The sequence below is a fragment of the Salmo salar genome, chromosome 28 (genome assembly GCF_965601325.2).
Source record: "Salmo salar chromosome 28, fSalSal1, whole genome shotgun sequence".
NCBI lineage: Eukaryota > Metazoa > Chordata > Actinopteri > Salmoniformes > Salmonidae > Salmo > Salmo salar.
The window spans coordinates 10,606,436-10,624,692 of record NC_138318.1 but is presented as its reverse complement, the minus strand read 5'-3'; the positions used below and the strand labels follow the sequence as shown (position 1 = coordinate 10,624,692).

The following is an 18,257-nucleotide window of genomic DNA, read 5'->3' as shown; positions in this document are numbered from 1 at the left end:
TACAGTTTTTTTTCAATAGGAAATGCATCATGAAATGTGATAAAAATAAGAAATATTTTTACTGTGTACTTGAGCTTGTGTCCTCCAAAAGTGGCTACACCTCAGCAATTCAAAACTATTTTAACCAGAAAGGTGAGAGTAACTTTATTGGAGTATGCAGCATTACTAGTTATTCTTTATGGCCCTCTCATGAGAAATAATTTGATACATTTAGATTACATGTAACTACATTTGATGTTTTAAAGTTGCACTATGCAGAAATCGCTCCTCCATTTCCTGGTTTCAAAAATTCTAGTAGTTCCCCTAATTTCAGTTTATTTGACAAAACAAGCAGTCATAAACGGCTGTGAGATATATTTTCCATAACCACAAACATTATATTTTCAGCTGGTTGAAGCTGGTGGACAACACCGAATGTAAAATACAAAGTTTGAGAACAGGGAAGCATAGAAATAGCCCACATAGAACATATCTAACACTTAGACTGTCTTTCAATGAGAATGACAAATCTAGAACTCACATTTCTATGTGAATTTGGTTGGGTTGCCCAAAAACGTACATATTGCCGCTTTAAAAGAAAGATGTGTTGTTGTGAGGTAGCTAAGTGAATGGGTGCTCAATAGCTAGCTAACAGGCTTTTTGACAAGTGGGTGGTGTAGCTTGGCCTCTAGTGTCAGTGTACCGAGGACAGGACACTAGTCTATCCATTATATGGCTGTCAGATTGGTTATAGCCAGTCACATGATGTTTGATTGAGCCTTGTGTGTCAACAAGGTCTGTTGATTGATCCTACTTGTGCTGTATAGCTAGAGTTGTATTTCGCTCACATAAAGAGAAATTAGATTAGGTGTGTTTTTAAAGAAGGTGAATTGGGGAAAAACCTGACCTATTTGCCAAAATCAGATTGCCTTGTCAGGCCTGTAGTAGGGTGATGTAGGCGGGGCCAAGTGTGTACTAAGTATGGCTGGGCGATATGGCCTAAAAATCATATTTTCAACCTTATGGGCAATTTACGATACATATCTGAATTATTTTCATGTTTTCTCTAAGCTTTGTTGTAACAATTTAAAGGTCAAACACATGGCTGTCTGTGTAAATGGGATGGTGGACAGTCGCAGCAGAAGGAGCACAGGAGACGTGACCAAAAAGACATGAGAAAAGGGGGACATATATGCAAAAAGAGAACGTTTTCTGGTTGTGTAGGTTTGGGACTCTGGCTATTTAGCTAATGGTGCTGAGCAATTTAGTGCTTTTTGAGGTCTGTTTCGGTTCAATTTCTATAAAAAAAAATGTAGATCAGTTATATTTTTTGAAACACCTAAATACATTATGAAATAATGACACTAAAATTATTTTAGAGCTTTTTAATGGAAATTCCCAAGCCCAAAATAGTGAATATTCAATTGGCAAAACAGAACATATTCCATTGTCTCTGTCTGGTTCACATTGGGTAGACATCAATAGGAAATTACTATAAAATAATTAAATATTTCAGTTGTGTATATTATCAGTTTTTATTTGAATATTTTGAATTCCTTAAAGTAATCATCTCTGCAGGTAGTAGCAGCCAGCCAGACAATCTGTTATGTCTGTGCTCCCCGTACTGTACTGTCTTGGGTCATCCTATTTAGCAAGGCTAGCCTGCCTTAGAATGCTGCAGAGCTGTCTCCCAATCATTTGACTAGTTCTTCAAAGTAGATAAGGCATCCTTTCACAAGCACTCTCTATCCTTCTCATCACACATTCCGGTCTCATGCAATCAGTCTGTGTTTATCTAAACTAACGTAGCAGGCATACAAGTGTATCCCTCCAGAGATCTGTATATAATGACGAGATGTTCATGTCTCCGCCCTAACAATGGGAGTTGTTATCCCAAAGGCGGGAAGACAGGCGACAAGCTTAGATCCAAAATAAGCCCATAGAAAAGCATTGGGCTTATTTTGGACAGATTTCGCCAAGAGTGAAACCTCTCGCATTGCTTCTTCCTCTCTGATCCGTCTCTGCCCGAGCCAGAAACGGGTGCAGTGGAGTATGGTCGTTGTAGTTAATTACCACGTTTCTGCACTGAACTAGGTTAAATATTTGCTTAATGAAAACGCCTTTCAGCCCAGCGTCCAACATATTTCTTGACTTGATTTCTCTTGAGAATGATTCAATGTCTCTCTAGAGAAACGGTGTTGGCTCACTAAAACCTGACCTAAATGGAATTCAAGTATTTGAACAGATGTCGGTCAATTAGTAGTTTAAATGTTTTTTATTTTTGTACCTTTTATTTAACTAGGCAAGTCGGTTAAGAACAAATTCTTGTGCTCCGCCCAATGGGACTCCCAATCACGGCCTTAATAACTGGGGGGGAAAAAAAACATTTTGGTTAATCACTCAGCACTAGTTGCTAAACCAGACCTGCATTTCATAACTCTAGTGTCTTTCTCTCCACTGCAGTGATCTAACACATGATAGGTGGATGCTCTCTAGGAATTGGCTCTCAGCTGTCCAGATCGTTCATATCAGCACTGAAAGAGAGAGAGATGAGGATACTTGAGATGGAGCCCATGTCTTAGGTGTTGGCCCGGAGCCCTGCAGTACAGTACTATACTGACTCCAGTACACACGGGCTGGCCTGGTTGTGCTGAGTGGGCATATTTTCCCTCTAGGGGAACCTTTATGGATTCTACATCAACCTTCTTTTTTTTTCACCTTGACTTTAAGTTCTTCAGCTCAGATAGCCAGGGTTCACTTCCAACTACAGGGCACAAAGCAGGGCACTCCCTGGAACTTGAAAAGATCCACGTTGGCCCAGACTGGTATTGTTAGGGCAGTGAAGTCAAAGGTATAAATCAAACCCTGCTTGGGGTGCTAAATGCATGTTAACCTCTCCCAGCTCCAGGTATGAACTGAGAATGAATGTGAACCAGCAGACTCCCATGGCGTCTCCGTACGGCCCGCCCCAGCCTGGCTATGGCCAGCCCAGCTACGCTCCCCTGGGAGGGAGCTACCCTGGCCCCTACAGACCCTACAACGGGCCCGCTACAGCCTACCAGCCTGGGGCTCCACCGCAAGGTAAGTCTCTCTCTTTCCTTAACCCTAACTCACCTCTTCTGTCTCGCAAGGGACTCTGTCTCTGTTTTTCTCCCTCCTCCCACGAGCTAGCTTACATTCTGCAAGGTCAAACTTGTCTCTGTCCCTCTTTCTCTGAACCCATCGCAAAGTCCACCCCCTGCCTTTCCCACCATTGTTTTCTGGCAGCTCGTGTGTGTTTGGATGTAGTTGATTGTAGTGTGACTGCATCAACAACCATAGGGATTCTAGTTGCTCCTACTCCTGTGTGTGTGTGGACCTGCGTGAATAAACATATTATGCGTGTATGTGTTCCTCCATTCCCCCTGGCTTTCTGCATTTCTATTCCTGCCTCTGTACACGGTGTCTCCCTCCTTTCTTGTCTTTCAGGTTACTCTCCCTATGCCAGTTTTCCTTCTAAGGCTGTGGCAGCTAACCCTGTCTCTGACCTGTCCTCTCCTCTTGACTTAGGTAACTGCTCTCTCTCTCTCTCTCTCCGCCGCCCCTCTCCCCTACCTACATGCTTCTACAGCCTGCTGATCATTTGGTTGAGAGCAATGGTTCCCATGGCCCACTTGAAATTCAAAATCTAAGGTGTAGGTTTCTCACGTGAGAAGACTTTAGCTTCAGGATGACTCATTTGACCAACGAGTGGTGTGAATCTATGCAGGTTTTTCTGTCTGGGAGTAGGCCTGATCATATCTTTAACGTTGATGACGTAATGGTCGTCCTAGCTGATCACAACGTTCTGAATGCCATCCGCTGTGCTTCAAACCTGTGGTTGTTTGCAGGCAGGTGCCTAACGCCCCCCCTCTCACTCTCTCTCAGGACCTGCCAGAGGCCCCCCTACCTCTGCCCCCCGTCCAGTCTCCACCCCCCAGGCGTACTCCCAGTATCCCCAGGGAGACTCTCAGAACGGACCACCACCTATGGATCACTCTATGGCCCAGCCAACTCACAGGTCAGACCACACACACGCAGTGTATATACTAGACAGCGTTGTGTGTGAAGGTGTGTATGTGACAAGTTGTTTGTGTGTCCAGGTCGCCAGTGTCTCAGCCTTATAGCCAAGGTGCTATGAACTTGTCCGGGCCACACCCCTCCTACTCCCAGCAGTACGGTGCTCCACCCCCCATGCAACAGGTTACCAATCAGATGTCAGGGATGCAGATCGGGTCCGGTCCCCCCACCTCTGTTGGGCCGGGATATGGTAAGAAATGGATTGATTGAATTTCATGCCAAACTTTGCACCTGCTAAACACAATCCTAGTTACCTGAATTTTCTTTCTCCAGCTCACCATCCCAGCTCCCAGCCTCCAATCAGTGCTGCATACTCCTCTGCAGCCCCACCCTCCTATACGCAAGCTCCTCCCCCATTGTCTGCTGCCCCCTCCCAGCCTCCCCCTCCCAGTGAACCTGCAGCCCCCCAGCCTTACTATGGTGGCCCCCCTCCCCCCCAACAACAACCCTTCCCCTCTGCCCACCATCCCTCCCAACCCTTCGTCTCCTCCTCTCCATACTTGGGCCCTCTCCCTCCCAGCCAACCTCAGGCCCCTCCAGTCTCCCAACAGCAGTCCTTCCCACCTGGCCCCTCTGCTCAGCAACCCTTCCCCAACTCCGCCCCTCCTCCAGTCTCCCAGGCCTCCTACTCTGGCCCCCCTCCTCCCACCCAGCACTCTTTCCCTCCCTCCTCCCAATCTGGCCCCTTCCCACCTATCTCCATACCCCCTGCCCAGTACCCAGGTCCCCAGTCCCCGTCCCAACCCGGACCCCCTCCCTTCCACTCTGGGCCCTCTCCTCGAGGCCCCATTCCACCCCCCTCCATGTCCCAGCAGCAGGCCAACCACTTTCCTCCTGGCCCCATGCAGCAACAGCACCCTCCTCAGCCTGGCATGCAGGGAGGATACCCAACCCAGCAGAATGGTGAGTACACCATGTTCAAACCCCTGTTCAACTTCTGCTAGACCAGTAGCTTGCTTTTGGCAAGTCTGGAGTTTTTGTAATAAAATGTATTTGGCAGTCAGAGTGGATGTAAAAATCAAATGTCATTCTAGTCAAATCAATCAAATCTAATGTTATTTGTCACGTTCTTCGTAAACAACAGGTGTAGACGAACAGTGAAATGTTTACTTACAGGACCATTTCCAACAATGCGGAGTTAAAGATATAAAATAAAACATAGAAATAGTGACACTATGAATAAATACATGGTGAATAACACTAGAGTAAACATGGTACTGGTACTCCCTGTATATAGCCAAGTCAATGTGCTGGAGTACTAGGTAATTAAACTATATATGGTAGGGGTAAAGTGACTAGGAACATAATTACAAATCATTTGTAGACTGCAAATTGACCGCAAGTAGCCCAAACGGATATGTTCCCTAAATCATAATCATATTAAACCTTTCTTACATTTGTATACAATCACATCTCTCTATTATGCGTGGGAATACTTGAACGGATTTCTTAAATTCAAATCACTTGGAGCTGATTTCCTGGTGTTTTTAGTCTTTGTTCAACAATAATAAAATGAATAAATATTTATTATTTTTGCACAAAATTGGGGAGCCAAATAAACCACCCGCGGGCCAAACGTTTGGGCCTTCCTCTGACAACGCCTGGTATAGAGGTCCTGGATGGCAGTTAGCTTGGCCCCAGTGATGGTCTGGGCCTTACTCACCACCCCCTGTAGCGCCTTGCGTTCGGGTGCCTTGCAGTTGCTGGACCAAGTGGTGACGCAGCCCTTCGAGATGCTCTCAATGGTGCAGCTGTAGAATGTTTTGAGGATCTGATGACCCATGCCAAATGTTTTCAGCCTTCTGAGGGTGAAGAGGTGCTGTTGTGCCCTCTTCACAACTGTGTGTGTGGACCATGTTAGTTCCTTAGTTATGTTGACACTGAGGAACTTGAAGCTCTCGACCCGCTCCACTACTGCCCCATCGATGTGGGTGGGGGTGTGCTCTGTTTCATGTAGTCCACGATCAGCTTCTTTGTCTTGCTGACGTTGAGGGAGAGGTTGTTGTCGTGGCACCACACTGCCAGGTCTTTGTTTCTTATATGGTGCCTTATCGTCGTCGGTGATCAATCAGTCCTACAACCATTATCATCAGCAAACTTAATGATGGTGTTGGAGCCGTGCAGTCGTTGGTGAACCATGCAGTCGTTGGTGAACCAGGCGCACAGGAGGGGCCTAAGCACACACCCCTGAGGAGCCCCAGTGATGATGGTCAGCGTGGCGGATGTGTTGTTGCCTACCCTTGCCTCCTGGGGGGCGGCCCGTCAGGAAGTCCAGGATCCAGTTGCAGAGGGAGGTGTTAAGTCCCAGGGTCCTGAGCTTAGTGATGAGTTTGGAGGGGACTATGGTGTTGAACGCTGAGCTGTAGTCAATGAACAGCATTTACGTAGGTATTCCTTTTGTCTATGTGGGTGAGGGCAGTGTGGAGTGCAATATCATCTGTGGCTCTGTTGGGACAGTATGCGAATTAGAGAGTGGGTCCAGGGTGTCTGGGACGTCACATCTGCCAGCTAATGAACGTAAGTAAGCCCACCCTGTAGAGTTTCTAATTGATCAATACTTTCCTCCTCAGGTGCGTTTGGGCAGCCTAGAGGGCCCCAGCCCGGCTATGCAGGCCCGCAGTATCCCGGGCAACAGAACTACGGAGCAGGCCCTGCCCCTGCACCAGCTCCCCCTGCACAGAAGAGACTGGACCCTGATTCCATCCCCAGCCCGGTAAGGCACACACACAACCCATCATGGTAACACGTGCTCACTTTGTCTTGTGATAGTGTATTGGTGATAATGATGTTAGGTATTGGACTGTATGTTGTGTGTGTGCACGCAGTCTAACAGTTTAACCCAGTCTGTTGAGCATGTGCATCAAACACAGATGATCTGCTTGCCTTCTCTCTGATGACTGACTAATCTATAACCAATAATCACAGAATCAGTCAGGGAGCTAATAATCCTGCTACTGAGTTATTTACATCCTCTTCTCTCTGTCCCCTGTTTTCTTTTGGTTTTGTTTGATTTGATAATTTGCTGGACAAATCTCTGTTGTGAATGTAAAGCAAGCGTCTGAGCTGCCGGCTGTGCAGAAATCGAGACATAGAATAGACCCAGACGCTATCCCCAGCCCAGTAAGTCCTGTCTACCTCCTAACCCCTATGCCCTTCCCCTTAACCCATTATCCTTAGTGCTGAGCGATTAACTGAAATTTGTTTATTTACGTTTTTTAAATAACTAATTGACTGACATTGGTTCAATTATTTGAATTCCATTTGTTTTATATTTTTTTCTGAGCTCAATGTGCAATATCTCTATAAAGATTTCATGTTGTCCAACTCATCATAGTTAAGCGCAGAAAACGTAATTAACTACAATGACCAGAATCCAATGTGCCTCCAGCTGCCTGTTCTCATTGGTTCTTGCCCCAGGCAAGCCTGTGGGTCCAGCAGAAAGACAGGGAGAGGAAGAGCGACGGACACGAGGGATAGAGAGCAGTTGCTTAGGTATCTCTACCCGACAATGCATCTAATTGATTGATGGTTCTTATTTAGCGGTCTTAAAAAGATTCACTATGCTGTCCAACTCATCCCAAACCGTCTCAATTGGGTTGAGGTCAGGTGATTGTGGCGACCAGGTCATCTGACACAGCACTCGCCTTCTTGGTCAAATAGCCCTTACACAGCCTGTCCTGTTAAAAAAACAAATGATAGTCCCACTACGTGCCAACCAGATGGGATGGCGTATCGCTGCAGAATGCTGTGGTAGCCATGCTGGTTATGTGTGTCTTGAATTCTAAATAAATCACTGACAGTGTCACTAGCAAAGCACCATCACACCTCCTCCTCCATGCTTCACGGTGGGAACCACCCATGTGGAGATCATCTGTTAACCTACTATGCGTCTCACAAAGACACAGCAGCTGGAACCAAAAATCTCAAATTTGGACTCATCAGACCAAAGGACAGATTTCCACCGGTCTAATGTCTATTGCTCGTGTTTCTTTGCCCAAGCAAGTGTCTTCTTCTTATTGGTGTCCTTTAGTAGTGGATTCTTTGCAGCAATTCGACCATGAAGGAAGGCCTGATTCACGCAGTCTCCTCTGAACAGTTGATGTTGAGCTGTATCTGTTACTTGAACTCTGAAGCATTTATTTGGGCTGCATTTTCTGAGGCTGGTAACTCTTATGAACTTATCCTCTGCAGCAGAGGTAACTCTGGGTATTCCTTTCCTGTGGCTGTTCTCATGAGAGCCAGTTTCATCATAGCGCTTGATGGTTTTTGCGACTGCACTTGAAGAAACTTTCAAAGTTTTTGAAATTTTCCGAATTGACTGACCTTCATGTCTTAAAGTAATGATGGACTGTCGTTTCTCTTTGCTTATTTGAGCTATTCTTGCCACAATATGGACTTGGTGTTTTACCAAATAGGGCTATTTTGTCACAACACAACTGATTGCCTCAAATGCATTAAGAAGGAAAGAAATTCCACAAATGTACTTTTAACAAGGCACACCTGTTAATTGAAATGCATTCCAGGTGACTACCTCATGAAGCTGGTTCAGAGAATGTCTTGATGACGGCTTGACACTCTTGGCAAAGGGTAGCTACTTTGAAGAATCTGAAATATAAAATATATTTTAATTTGTTTAACACTTTTTTTTGGTTACTACATGATTCCAAGTGTTATTTCATATTTGTTTTATGATTTCACTATTCTACAATGTAAAAAATAAAGGGAAACCCTTGAATGAGTAGGTGTGTCCATACATTTGACTGGTACTGTATATACACAAGTAAGCTGCCCCAGGTCAACTTTAAGTCATGTTATTGTGAAGTGGAAACGTTTAGGAGCAACAATGGCTCAGCCACGAAGTGGTAGGCCACACAAGCTCACAGAACGGGACCGCCAAGTGCTGAAGCACGTAGCGTGTAAAAATGCCCTGTCCTTGGGTGCAACACTGATTACCGAGTTCCAAACTGCCTCTGGAAGCAACGTCAGCACAATAACTGTTAGTAGGGAGCTTCATAAAATGGGTTTCCATGGCCGAGCAGCCGTACACAAGCTTAAGATCACCATGCGCAATGCCATGCGTCGGCTGGAGTGGTGTAAAGCTCGCTGCCGTTGGACTCTGGAGCAGCGGAACCGCCTTCTCTGGAGTAATGAATCACATTTCACCATCTGGCAATCCGACTGACGAATCTGGGTTTTTTCACATGCCAGGAGAGTGCTACCTGCCTCAATGCATAGTGCCAACTGTAAAGTTTGGTGGAGGAGGAATAATGGTCTGGGGCTCTTTTTCATGGCTTGGGCAAGGCCCCTTAGTTCCAGTGAAGGGAAATCTTATCGCTACAGCATACAATGACGTTCTAGACCATGGGTGTCAAACTTTGGCCCGCGGGGTAAATATATTTGGCTCGCGAGACAATACCAAATTACTACTAGAGCTGGCCCGCCGGTGTTATACAGCGCATTCACCGCTAATACTACGAATCCCATAATGCTCTGCTGTTGTTTTCGCGTGCCAATCAGGACAGGACCCAGAAACGCCCTCTCCTCTGTGACAGTAGTCATAGCAACATAGACGCTACAACTGTCAGCGCGCTATCCCTTCCCAAAAATGGCGAAAAGAAAGGCAGAAAACAGGAGCTTTCTGGACAAGTGGGAGGCAGAATATCTGTTTACATATGTAAAAGACAAACCTGTTTGTCTTGTTTGTGGAGTCAACGTGGCTGTAAGTAAGGAGTACAACATTAGACGACACTATGAAACGAAACACCATGACAAATACAAGGACCTGGACATGACTCAAAGGAGCCAGAAAGTAGAGGAGATGAAAAGAAGTTTGGTTTCACAACAGAATATGTTAAAAAAAAGCCACATCACAAAGTGAGGCTGCTGTAAAGGCTAGTTATATCGTGGCAGCAGAGATCGCAAAATCAGCCCGGCCCTTTAATGAGGGAGAGTTCGTGAAAAAGTGCATGATGAAAGTTTGTGACCTCTTATGCCCAGAGAAAAAGCAAGCATTTTCAAACGTGAGCCTGAGCAGGAACACAGTAGCTGATCGCACATGTGATCTTGCCACCAATCTGTATGACCAGCTGATGGAAAAGGGAAAAGATTTCGTTGCGTTCTCCCTCGCTGTGGATGAGAGCTGCGACGCATCTGATACTGCTCAGCTGTCAGTCTTCATCCGTGGAGTGGACTCAAATCTGTGTGTTACGGAGGAGCTATTGGGATTCAAATCAATGCATGGCGCAACCACAGGAAAGGAAATCTTTGAGGAGGTTTCCAAATGTGTAACTGAAATAAAGCTGCCGTGGGATAAACTCGTTGGATTAACGACAGATGGTGCGCCAGCGATGTGCGGTAAAAAGAGTGGACTGGTGGGCATGGTTCGGGAGAAGATGCGGGAAGAGAACTGTGCAGGTGAGCTAACTGTTTACCACTGCATCATACATCAGGAATCACTGTGTGCCAAAGCCCTAAAGATGGAACATGTTATGACCACAGTAACACAGGTAGTTAACTTTATAAGAGCCAAAGGTCTGAATCACCGCCAGTTTAAATTTTTTCTAGAGGAGTGTGGTTCGGAATACGCAGACGTGCCGTATCACACAGAGGTGAGATGGCTAAGCAGAGGAAAAGTACTGAACAGATGTTTCGAGCTGCGTGAGGAAATATGTCAATTCCTGGAAACCAAAGGGAAGGATACAGCAGAGCTCCGGGAGCAAAAGTTTCTGTGTGAGCTGGCCTTTCTCTGTGACATCTCGAGCCATCTCGATGCGCTGAACCTGCAGCTTCAGGGGCGGGGGCGCATCATCACAGACATGTACGCTGCAGTGAGGGCCTTTAAAACTAAACTGTGCCTGTGGGAGAATCAGATGCTGCAAAGAAACCCTTGCCATTTTCCCTGCTGCCAAACCATAAAAGCGCAGATCTCTACCGCTGTGTTCCCATGCGCACAGTTTGCTGAAAAACTCAGTGTTCTCGCCGCTGAGTTTAGCCGGCGATTTGCCGACTTCGATGTCCAGAAATGTAGGTTTGAACTGCTTAGTAATCCCTTCGCAGTTGATGTGGAAAATGCACCAACCAACATCCAAATGGAGCTGATTGAACTCCAGTGCAACGACACGCTGAAGTCAAAGTATGATGCTGTGGGCGCCGCACAGTTTCCACGGTTCATCCCTGACACAATGCCTCAGCTCCGCACCCGAGCTGCTCAGATGCTCTCCATGTTCGGCAGCACTTATCTATGCGAGCAACTTTTCTCCTCGATGAAGATGACCAAAACAACTCACAGGAGACGTCTGACTGATGAACACCTTCGCTCGATACTGAGGATTTCTTCAGCTCAGAGCCTGAGCCCAGACATTGATGAACTAGCATCCAAGAAGAGATGCCAGGTATCTGGCTTGGGCACATCAGATTAGATCAGTGTGCAATAATTAACGTTTTCTTTGCACTTTTTCTTGCTACAAGGCATGGGCTTGAATGGTTGATTTATTATCATTTTATTTGTAAAATTATTAGCCAGTGGAAAAAGTTTATTTTGGTATTTAAATCAGAAGGCTGCAAATAGAAAAGAGGCATACGATTTTTATTTAAATTTTATTTATTTAATAAATGAATGCCATTGTGTTTTTTTCATTTGAAATTCGATTTTGCATGTCTCCACTATTAAATTATATATTGTATGGTAATAAGCGATGCTTGTTCCATATTCAATGTTAAAGCAAAACTTGTTTGGGTCCATATTAAAAGGTTAATTTGTTCAATGTTGGCCCGCGTCTTTGTTCAGGTTTTACATTTTGGCCCACTGGGTATTTGAGTTTGACACCCCTGTTCTAGACGATTTTGTACTTCCAACTTAGTGGCAGCAGTTTGGGGAAGGCCCTTTCCTGGTTCAGCATGACACTGCCCATGTACAAAGCGAGGTACATACAGAAATGTTTTGTCGAACGGTGTGGAAGAACTTGACTGGCCTGCTCCGAGCCCTGACCTCAACCCCATCGAACACCTTTGAATTGGAATGCCGACTGCGAGCCAGACCTAATCGCCAAACATTAGTACCCGACCTCACTAATGCTCTTGTGGCTGAATGGACGCAAGTCCCCGCAGTAATGGTCCAACATCTAGTGGAAAGCCTTCCCAGAAGAGTGGAGGCTGTTATAGCAGCAAGGGGGGACTCCATATTAATGCCCATGATTTTAGATTGAGATGTACGGCAAGCAGGTGTCCACATACTTTTGGTAATGTAGTGTAGATGGCTGGCTGCTACTACCTGAGCACAGATGATATGATGACTTGGAATGAACTAGTTAGTCTTCAAATAAAGTGAAAGGTAATCCCCCGTTGAATAAAGTAATGTGAGAAAAAAAATGCTTATTAATAAGTGATAAATGTAATGGGCAGTCTGCTCTCATTGGAGTTTCATGAAATAGTCATCATACTAAAAACAAATGTGTAATTTACAGTGCATTCGGAAAGTATTCAGACCTTCTTGACTTTTTCCACATTCTGTTACGATAAGGCCTTATATTCTAAAATGGATTAAATTGTTTTTTTTTCCCCCCTCATCATTCTACGCACTATACCCCATAATGACAAAGCAAAAACACATTTTTAGACTTTTTTTGAAAATGTATAAAATGAAGTGGAATATTACATTTGCATAACTATTCAGACTTTTTACGCCGTACTTTGTTGAAGCACCTTTGGCAGCGATTAGAGCCTTGAGTCTTCTTGGGAATGACGCTACAAGCTTGGCACACCTGTATCTGGGGAGTTTCTCTAATTCTTCTCTGCAGATCCTCTCAAGCTCTCAGGTTGGATATGGGGAGCATCGCTGCACAGCTATTTTCAGGTCTCTCCAGAGATGTTTGGTTGGATTCAAGGCTGGGCTCTGGCTGGGCCACTCAAGGACATTCAGAGACTTGTCGCAAAGCCACTCCTGCTTTGTCTTGACTGTGTGTTTAGTGTCGTTGCCCTGTTGGAAAGTGAACCTTTGCCCCAGTCTGAGGTCCTGAGCGCTCTGGAGCAGGTTCATCAAGGATCTCTGTACTTTGCTCCGTTCATCTTTCCCTCGATCCTGTCTCTCAGTCCCTGCCGCTGAAAAACATCCCCACAGCATGATTCTGCCACCACCATGCTTCACCTAAGGAATGGTGCCAGGTTTCCTCCAGATGTGAATCTTGGCATTCAGGCCAAAGAGTTCAGTCTCGGTGTCATCAGACCAGAAAATCTTGTTTCTCATGGTCTGAGAGTCCTTTAGGTGCCTTTTGGCAAAGTCCAAGCAGGCTGCCATGTGCCTTTTACTGAGGAGTGGCTTCCGTCTGGCCACTGTACCATAAAGGCCTGATTTGGTGGAGTGCTGCAGAGATGGCCGTCCTTCTGGAAGGTTCTCCTCTGTGGAGATGGGAACTCTGGAGCTCTGTCAGTGACCATCGGGTTCTTGATCACCTCCCTGACCAAGGCCCTCTAGGAAGAGTTCCGAACGTCTTCCATTTAAGAATGATGGAGGCCACTGTGTTCTTGGGGACCTTCAATGCTGCAGAAATGTTTTGGTACCCTTACCCCAGATCTGTGCCTCGACACAATCCTGTCTCGGGAACTCTCCGGCCAATTCCTTCAACCTGGCTTGGTTTTTGCTCTGACATGCACTGTCAAATGTGGGACCTTTATATAGACAGGTGTGTGCCTTTCCAAATCAAGTTGTAGAAACATCTCAAGGATTATCAATAGAAACAGGATGCATGTGAGCTCAATTTTAAGTCTCATAGCAAAGGCTCTGAATACTTATGTAAGGTATTTCTGTTAGACTTTTGTATACATTTGCAGAAATGTCAACCTGTAACGCTTTAATGTAACAAAAGGGAAGAGGTCTGAATACTTTCCGAATGCACTGTACACAACCAAAATATTTTATTTAAGGAAAGTAATGTGAATAAGTGATTTTGTTGGAGCCTAATAAGTTGTTTTACCATCAATTGTTTTATGCTATGCTGTTACAGCATTGAACCCACATAATGCATTATTTTTGAGGGGGAACTGAAATTGAAAACTGTGATTTGTATTTTTTTAAATGAAACAACCTCAAAAAGCACACAGCTCAGCACTACCCTGTCTACACCCTCTACACCCTATCTCCAGCCCAGCAATCTCCTGTGTGTCACTTCTCTCTAACTGCTACACCCTAACCTTTGAACCCAGACCCTCTGGAGCCTACCAATGTTTCTATGTGTGTTCCCCCCCCCCCCCAACCTCTTCTCTTCCTCCTCGCATGCCAGCCTGCAGTGTCTCTCACACAACTCACCCATAATTCCTTGCTTTCTGAAATTTGCCCACTATTCCTAGCACCCTGTAATTAGCCCAAATTCCTTGCATTTTTTTGGTTCACAATCATGCTACATTTGCATATTAAGCCCTCCCTAGTAGTGTTGCTGTGTCATTGTGTTTCTATTATAGAATGGCATCACTGGTTTTTGGTTCATCTTCTCTGTTCTCTTTGGGAGATCTTTTTTTTTTTTTTTTTTACTCTCCTGCAGGAGAATAGGTTTGTGTGTGGTGGATAGATTCTTCCCCTGCATGTCTTTTATACTCCACCCTCTGGCAAATTAACATTAGTGTGTCTGTAAAACTCTCTTTCTCTTTCTACCTCAGATTCAGGTGATTGAGGATGACCGGGTCAACAAGAGCAGTGAGCCGTTCACCACTGGGGTCAAAGGTCAGGCTCCACCCCTGGTCACCACCAACTTCCAGGTGAAAGACCAGGGCAATGCCAGCCCGCGGTTCATCCGCTGTACAGCCTACAACATGCCCTGCACCGCCGACATGGCCAAACAGTCCCAAGTCCCCTTGGCCGCTGTAATCAAACCCCTGGCCATGCTGCCCCCCGACGAGGTGAGAGAGACGCGCGCGCGCACACACACACACACCCCTTATCTCCTCTGGTCTGTTCTCCTCCTCTCAAAACACTCTCTGACCTCTTGCTCGCTCGCTCTCTCTCTTGTATGTGTTCATTTTTCGCAAGAATTTGAGGCCTCTGCCGTTTCTGGGTTTGAACTACGGTATGAGATGTTTAACAGATCCCCTCTCTGCCTCTCAGACCCCTCCGTACATTGTGGACCATGGGGACGGCGGTCCTATCCGCTGTAACCGCTGTAAGGCCTACATGTGTCCCTACATGCAGTTCATCGAGGGCGGACGCCGCTTCCAGTGTGGCTTCTGCAGCTGCGTCACAGAGGGTACGTGTGCGCGGGTGATATTGTGTGTGTCTGGTGTCAATGTTTTTTTTTTTTTTTATAACACACCCTCTTTCTCTCTCCATAGTGCCTCCCCACTACTTCCAGCATCTGGACCACACAGGGAAGAGGGTGGACTGCTACGATCGGCCAGAGCTCTCTCAGGGCAGCTACGAGTTTGTGGCCACCGTCGACTACTGTAAGGTAGGTGTCTACTTTTAGAGAAGACTGGAGGCCCGTAGCGTTGCGCTATTTTGGACCAGGAGATTTTCATGAAGAGCCCGATTCTGTCTGTCGTCACAATGACCAGGTTTGGCACATAGTAGAGATTCTCGACCAAAGAAAAGCTGTGCCGTTATGTAACGTGCCAACTGTCTCGTCTAAATACTTCTCTCTTTCTTGCTCTCTCTCTCTCTCTCGCTCTCTCCTCCCTTTCTCTCTCTCTCTCAGAACAATAAGCTCCCCCAGCCCCCGTCGTTCATCTTCTTCATCGATGTGTCTTACAACGCCGTGAAGAGCGGCATGGTTAACATCGTCTGTCAGGAGCTCAAGACTCTACTGGACTACCTGCCCAGGTACACACACACACACACACATACACACACACACACACACACACTATTCACCCATGTAAACACACACCCACTAGCTAATTAATGACATTTGCTCTCCCCCCCCACTCACCCTCCAGGGAGAATCCAGAGGCAGACTCGGTGGTGCGTGTGGGTTTTGTGACCTACAACAAGGTGTTACACTTCTACAACGTCAAGTCCAGCCTGGCCCAGCCCCAGATGATGGTGGTCAGTGACGTCAGTGACATGTTCCTCCCTCTGCTCGACGGCTTCCTGGTCAGCGTCAACGACAGCCGGATGGTCATCGAGAGGTACGCAACACATACATCTACACCAGGCCTCCAGACTAAGGTTCCTGTCGTGGCACCAGCCCGTGATCTGATCTCACAGCACCAATGTTCTGTGGAACGGTAGGAAGTCACAATATCAGTTGCTACAGAATCACAGAGTGTCACAGAACACAATAAGATTGTGTCCCCGGTCCTTGTACCTCCGGTCTGTAGTCAATCACTATCAACAGATATGACAACAATCATAACATTCAGTTTAATGTCTAAGTGGCCACAAACCTGTACACAAATGATCGTCTCAAATAGAACACTGGAAATCATGTGTATTACGTAAAGGGAAAACATATCTAAATATGCTAAGCATTGTGTACATTACTCTTAACTGAATACTAACTTATTCCATTACCTGAATCATCTTATAAAGATCTTATAATTCAGTGTTTTATTAAGGACTGTAATCAACAACTGAGATGGTATTTTAAGAAATAAGTTGTTTCTTCGAACATCTTGTGATTCAAAATATTTTTATGCGCATCCTAATCCAGTGGTTGTCATGAATTTCGGGTTGACAGTTAGGCTACTGTTATATTTTACTGTTAAAATAGGTTCAATAGAGATTCGTTTGCCTACATCTTTATGTGCACTAATATCATTGGTTACTTTTGGGGGGGGCTAATTCACCGCCTAAGTGGAAACTCAAAACACATTTTCTAGATCGCTAACTCAAAGTATAAAACACACTGCTAGTAGGCATGTGTTAATCTAACAGCAAAATGCAATGTCCTAAAATAAAAAACTGCAGTTGTAGCCTACTACCAGAAACCTGTGCAAATGCAATGGCCGATCCCAAAGCCATATCAAATATCAGGGTTGTAAAATAGTTGCTATTTAGCGCCATAGTCAAAGTTGAGAAAGTGGTACCTACATAAAGCTCAGAACCTCCTGTCTTCAGCGATATACAGGATAGCTGTGTTTTTACTCTGCAATTGGATTTTGAAATGTTATACAATCTCTCTCCCGCGAAAGGCAGTGAGAGTGGTTCGCTCGTCACAGCGTCAGCGAAACGAGTCGGGAGGGGCAACCGCAGGGCATGAACTTTCATTAGATGAATCATCAGGATAATGCACTTTACTGTCTGACCAAATCATGGCTTAAGCCTCCCCAAAAAACAGCAAGATTGAGATGTATCACATTTTTATTTAATCACACAGCCAAGCAACAGGTCACTGTCTGGAGACCTGGTATTCACCCATTAACATTTATATCCATCACATGTATTAAAGCAGACGTCTCATCTGTCCAGACTTCGCAACTGGTTTAAGTTGTGTGTGTGTGTGTGTGTGTGTGTGTGTGTGTGTGTGTGCAGTTTGCTAGACCAGATTCCAGAGATGTTTGCAGACACCAGGGAGACTGAGACGGTGTTTGGACCAGTCATTCAGGCAGGACTGGAGGCACTGAAGGCTGCAGACTGTGCTGGGAAGCTGTTTGTGTTCCACTCCACTCTGCCCATCGCTGAGGCTCCTGGGAAACTGAAGAATAGAGAGGACAAGAAACTAGTGGGAACAGACAAGGAGAAGGTACACGCAAACACACTGATACACTCATACACATGTATTCTCTCTCACACACACACACACACACACACACTAACAAGGACAAGATAAACTGATATGGCAACTGTGTGGCAGATAGTGTTGCAATTAGACACAGAACACAAAGAACCCTAATTCTGGAGAAAGTGTTCAATCTGCTATTGGTTGGGTCATTGACTCTGTCTATGCGTCTCTCTCTCTCTCTCTCTCTCTCTCTCTCTCTCCCTCTCTCCCTCTCTCTCTCTCCAGTCTCTGTTCCAGCCCCAGTCTGGTTTCTATAGTAACCTCTCTAAGGAGTGTGTAGCACAGGGCTGCTGTGTAGACCTCTTCCTGTTTCCCAACCAGTACGTCGACGTGGCAACGCTTGGCGTGGTGCCCGTCTCCACCGGGGGTTCCGTCTACAAATACACCTACTTCCAGGTGAGAGACACACCTCTCTCTTGATTGATGGATGGTACCAAGAATATGCACATCCTTGCTTCAGGTCCTGAGCTACAG

At 45.7% G+C, this 18,257-nt stretch overlaps 1 protein-coding gene and 1 pseudogene across 4 annotated transcripts in view; both read left to right on the top strand.

Moving 5' to 3' along the window:
- Nucleotides 1-18,257, top strand: part of LOC106589412 (protein transport protein Sec24C) — a 36,890-nt gene that overhangs the window by 2,675 nt on the left and 15,958 nt on the right. Inside the window, exons 2-15 of one of the 4 annotated variants that reach the window (XM_014179374.3) lie at nt 2,882-3,060; nt 3,448-3,528; nt 3,886-4,018; nt 4,101-4,267; nt 4,351-4,980; nt 6,648-6,790; nt 7,129-7,197; nt 14,725-14,964; nt 15,170-15,308; nt 15,394-15,509; nt 15,756-15,880; nt 15,997-16,188; nt 17,534-17,744; nt 18,009-18,179. In XM_014179374.3, coding sequence (XP_014034849.3) covers nt 2,901-3,060; nt 3,448-3,528; nt 3,886-4,018; nt 4,101-4,267; nt 4,351-4,980; nt 6,648-6,790; nt 7,129-7,197; nt 14,725-14,964; nt 15,170-15,308; nt 15,394-15,509; nt 15,756-15,880; nt 15,997-16,188; nt 17,534-17,744; nt 18,009-18,179 — 2,577 coding nt within the window. In that variant the 5' untranslated portion in view covers nt 2,882-2,900. The remainder of the gene's footprint in view (nt 1-2,881; nt 3,061-3,447; nt 3,529-3,885; nt 4,019-4,100; nt 4,268-4,350; nt 4,981-6,647; nt 6,791-7,128; nt 7,198-14,724; nt 14,965-15,169; nt 15,309-15,393; nt 15,510-15,755; nt 15,881-15,996; nt 16,189-17,533; nt 17,745-18,008; nt 18,180-18,257) is intronic. The other 3 variants (XM_014179376.3, XM_014179375.3, XM_014179377.3) reach the window with 3 other exon arrangements.
- Nucleotides 7,227-14,711, top strand: LOC145865539 (general transcription factor II-I repeat domain-containing protein 2 pseudogene; annotated as a pseudogene).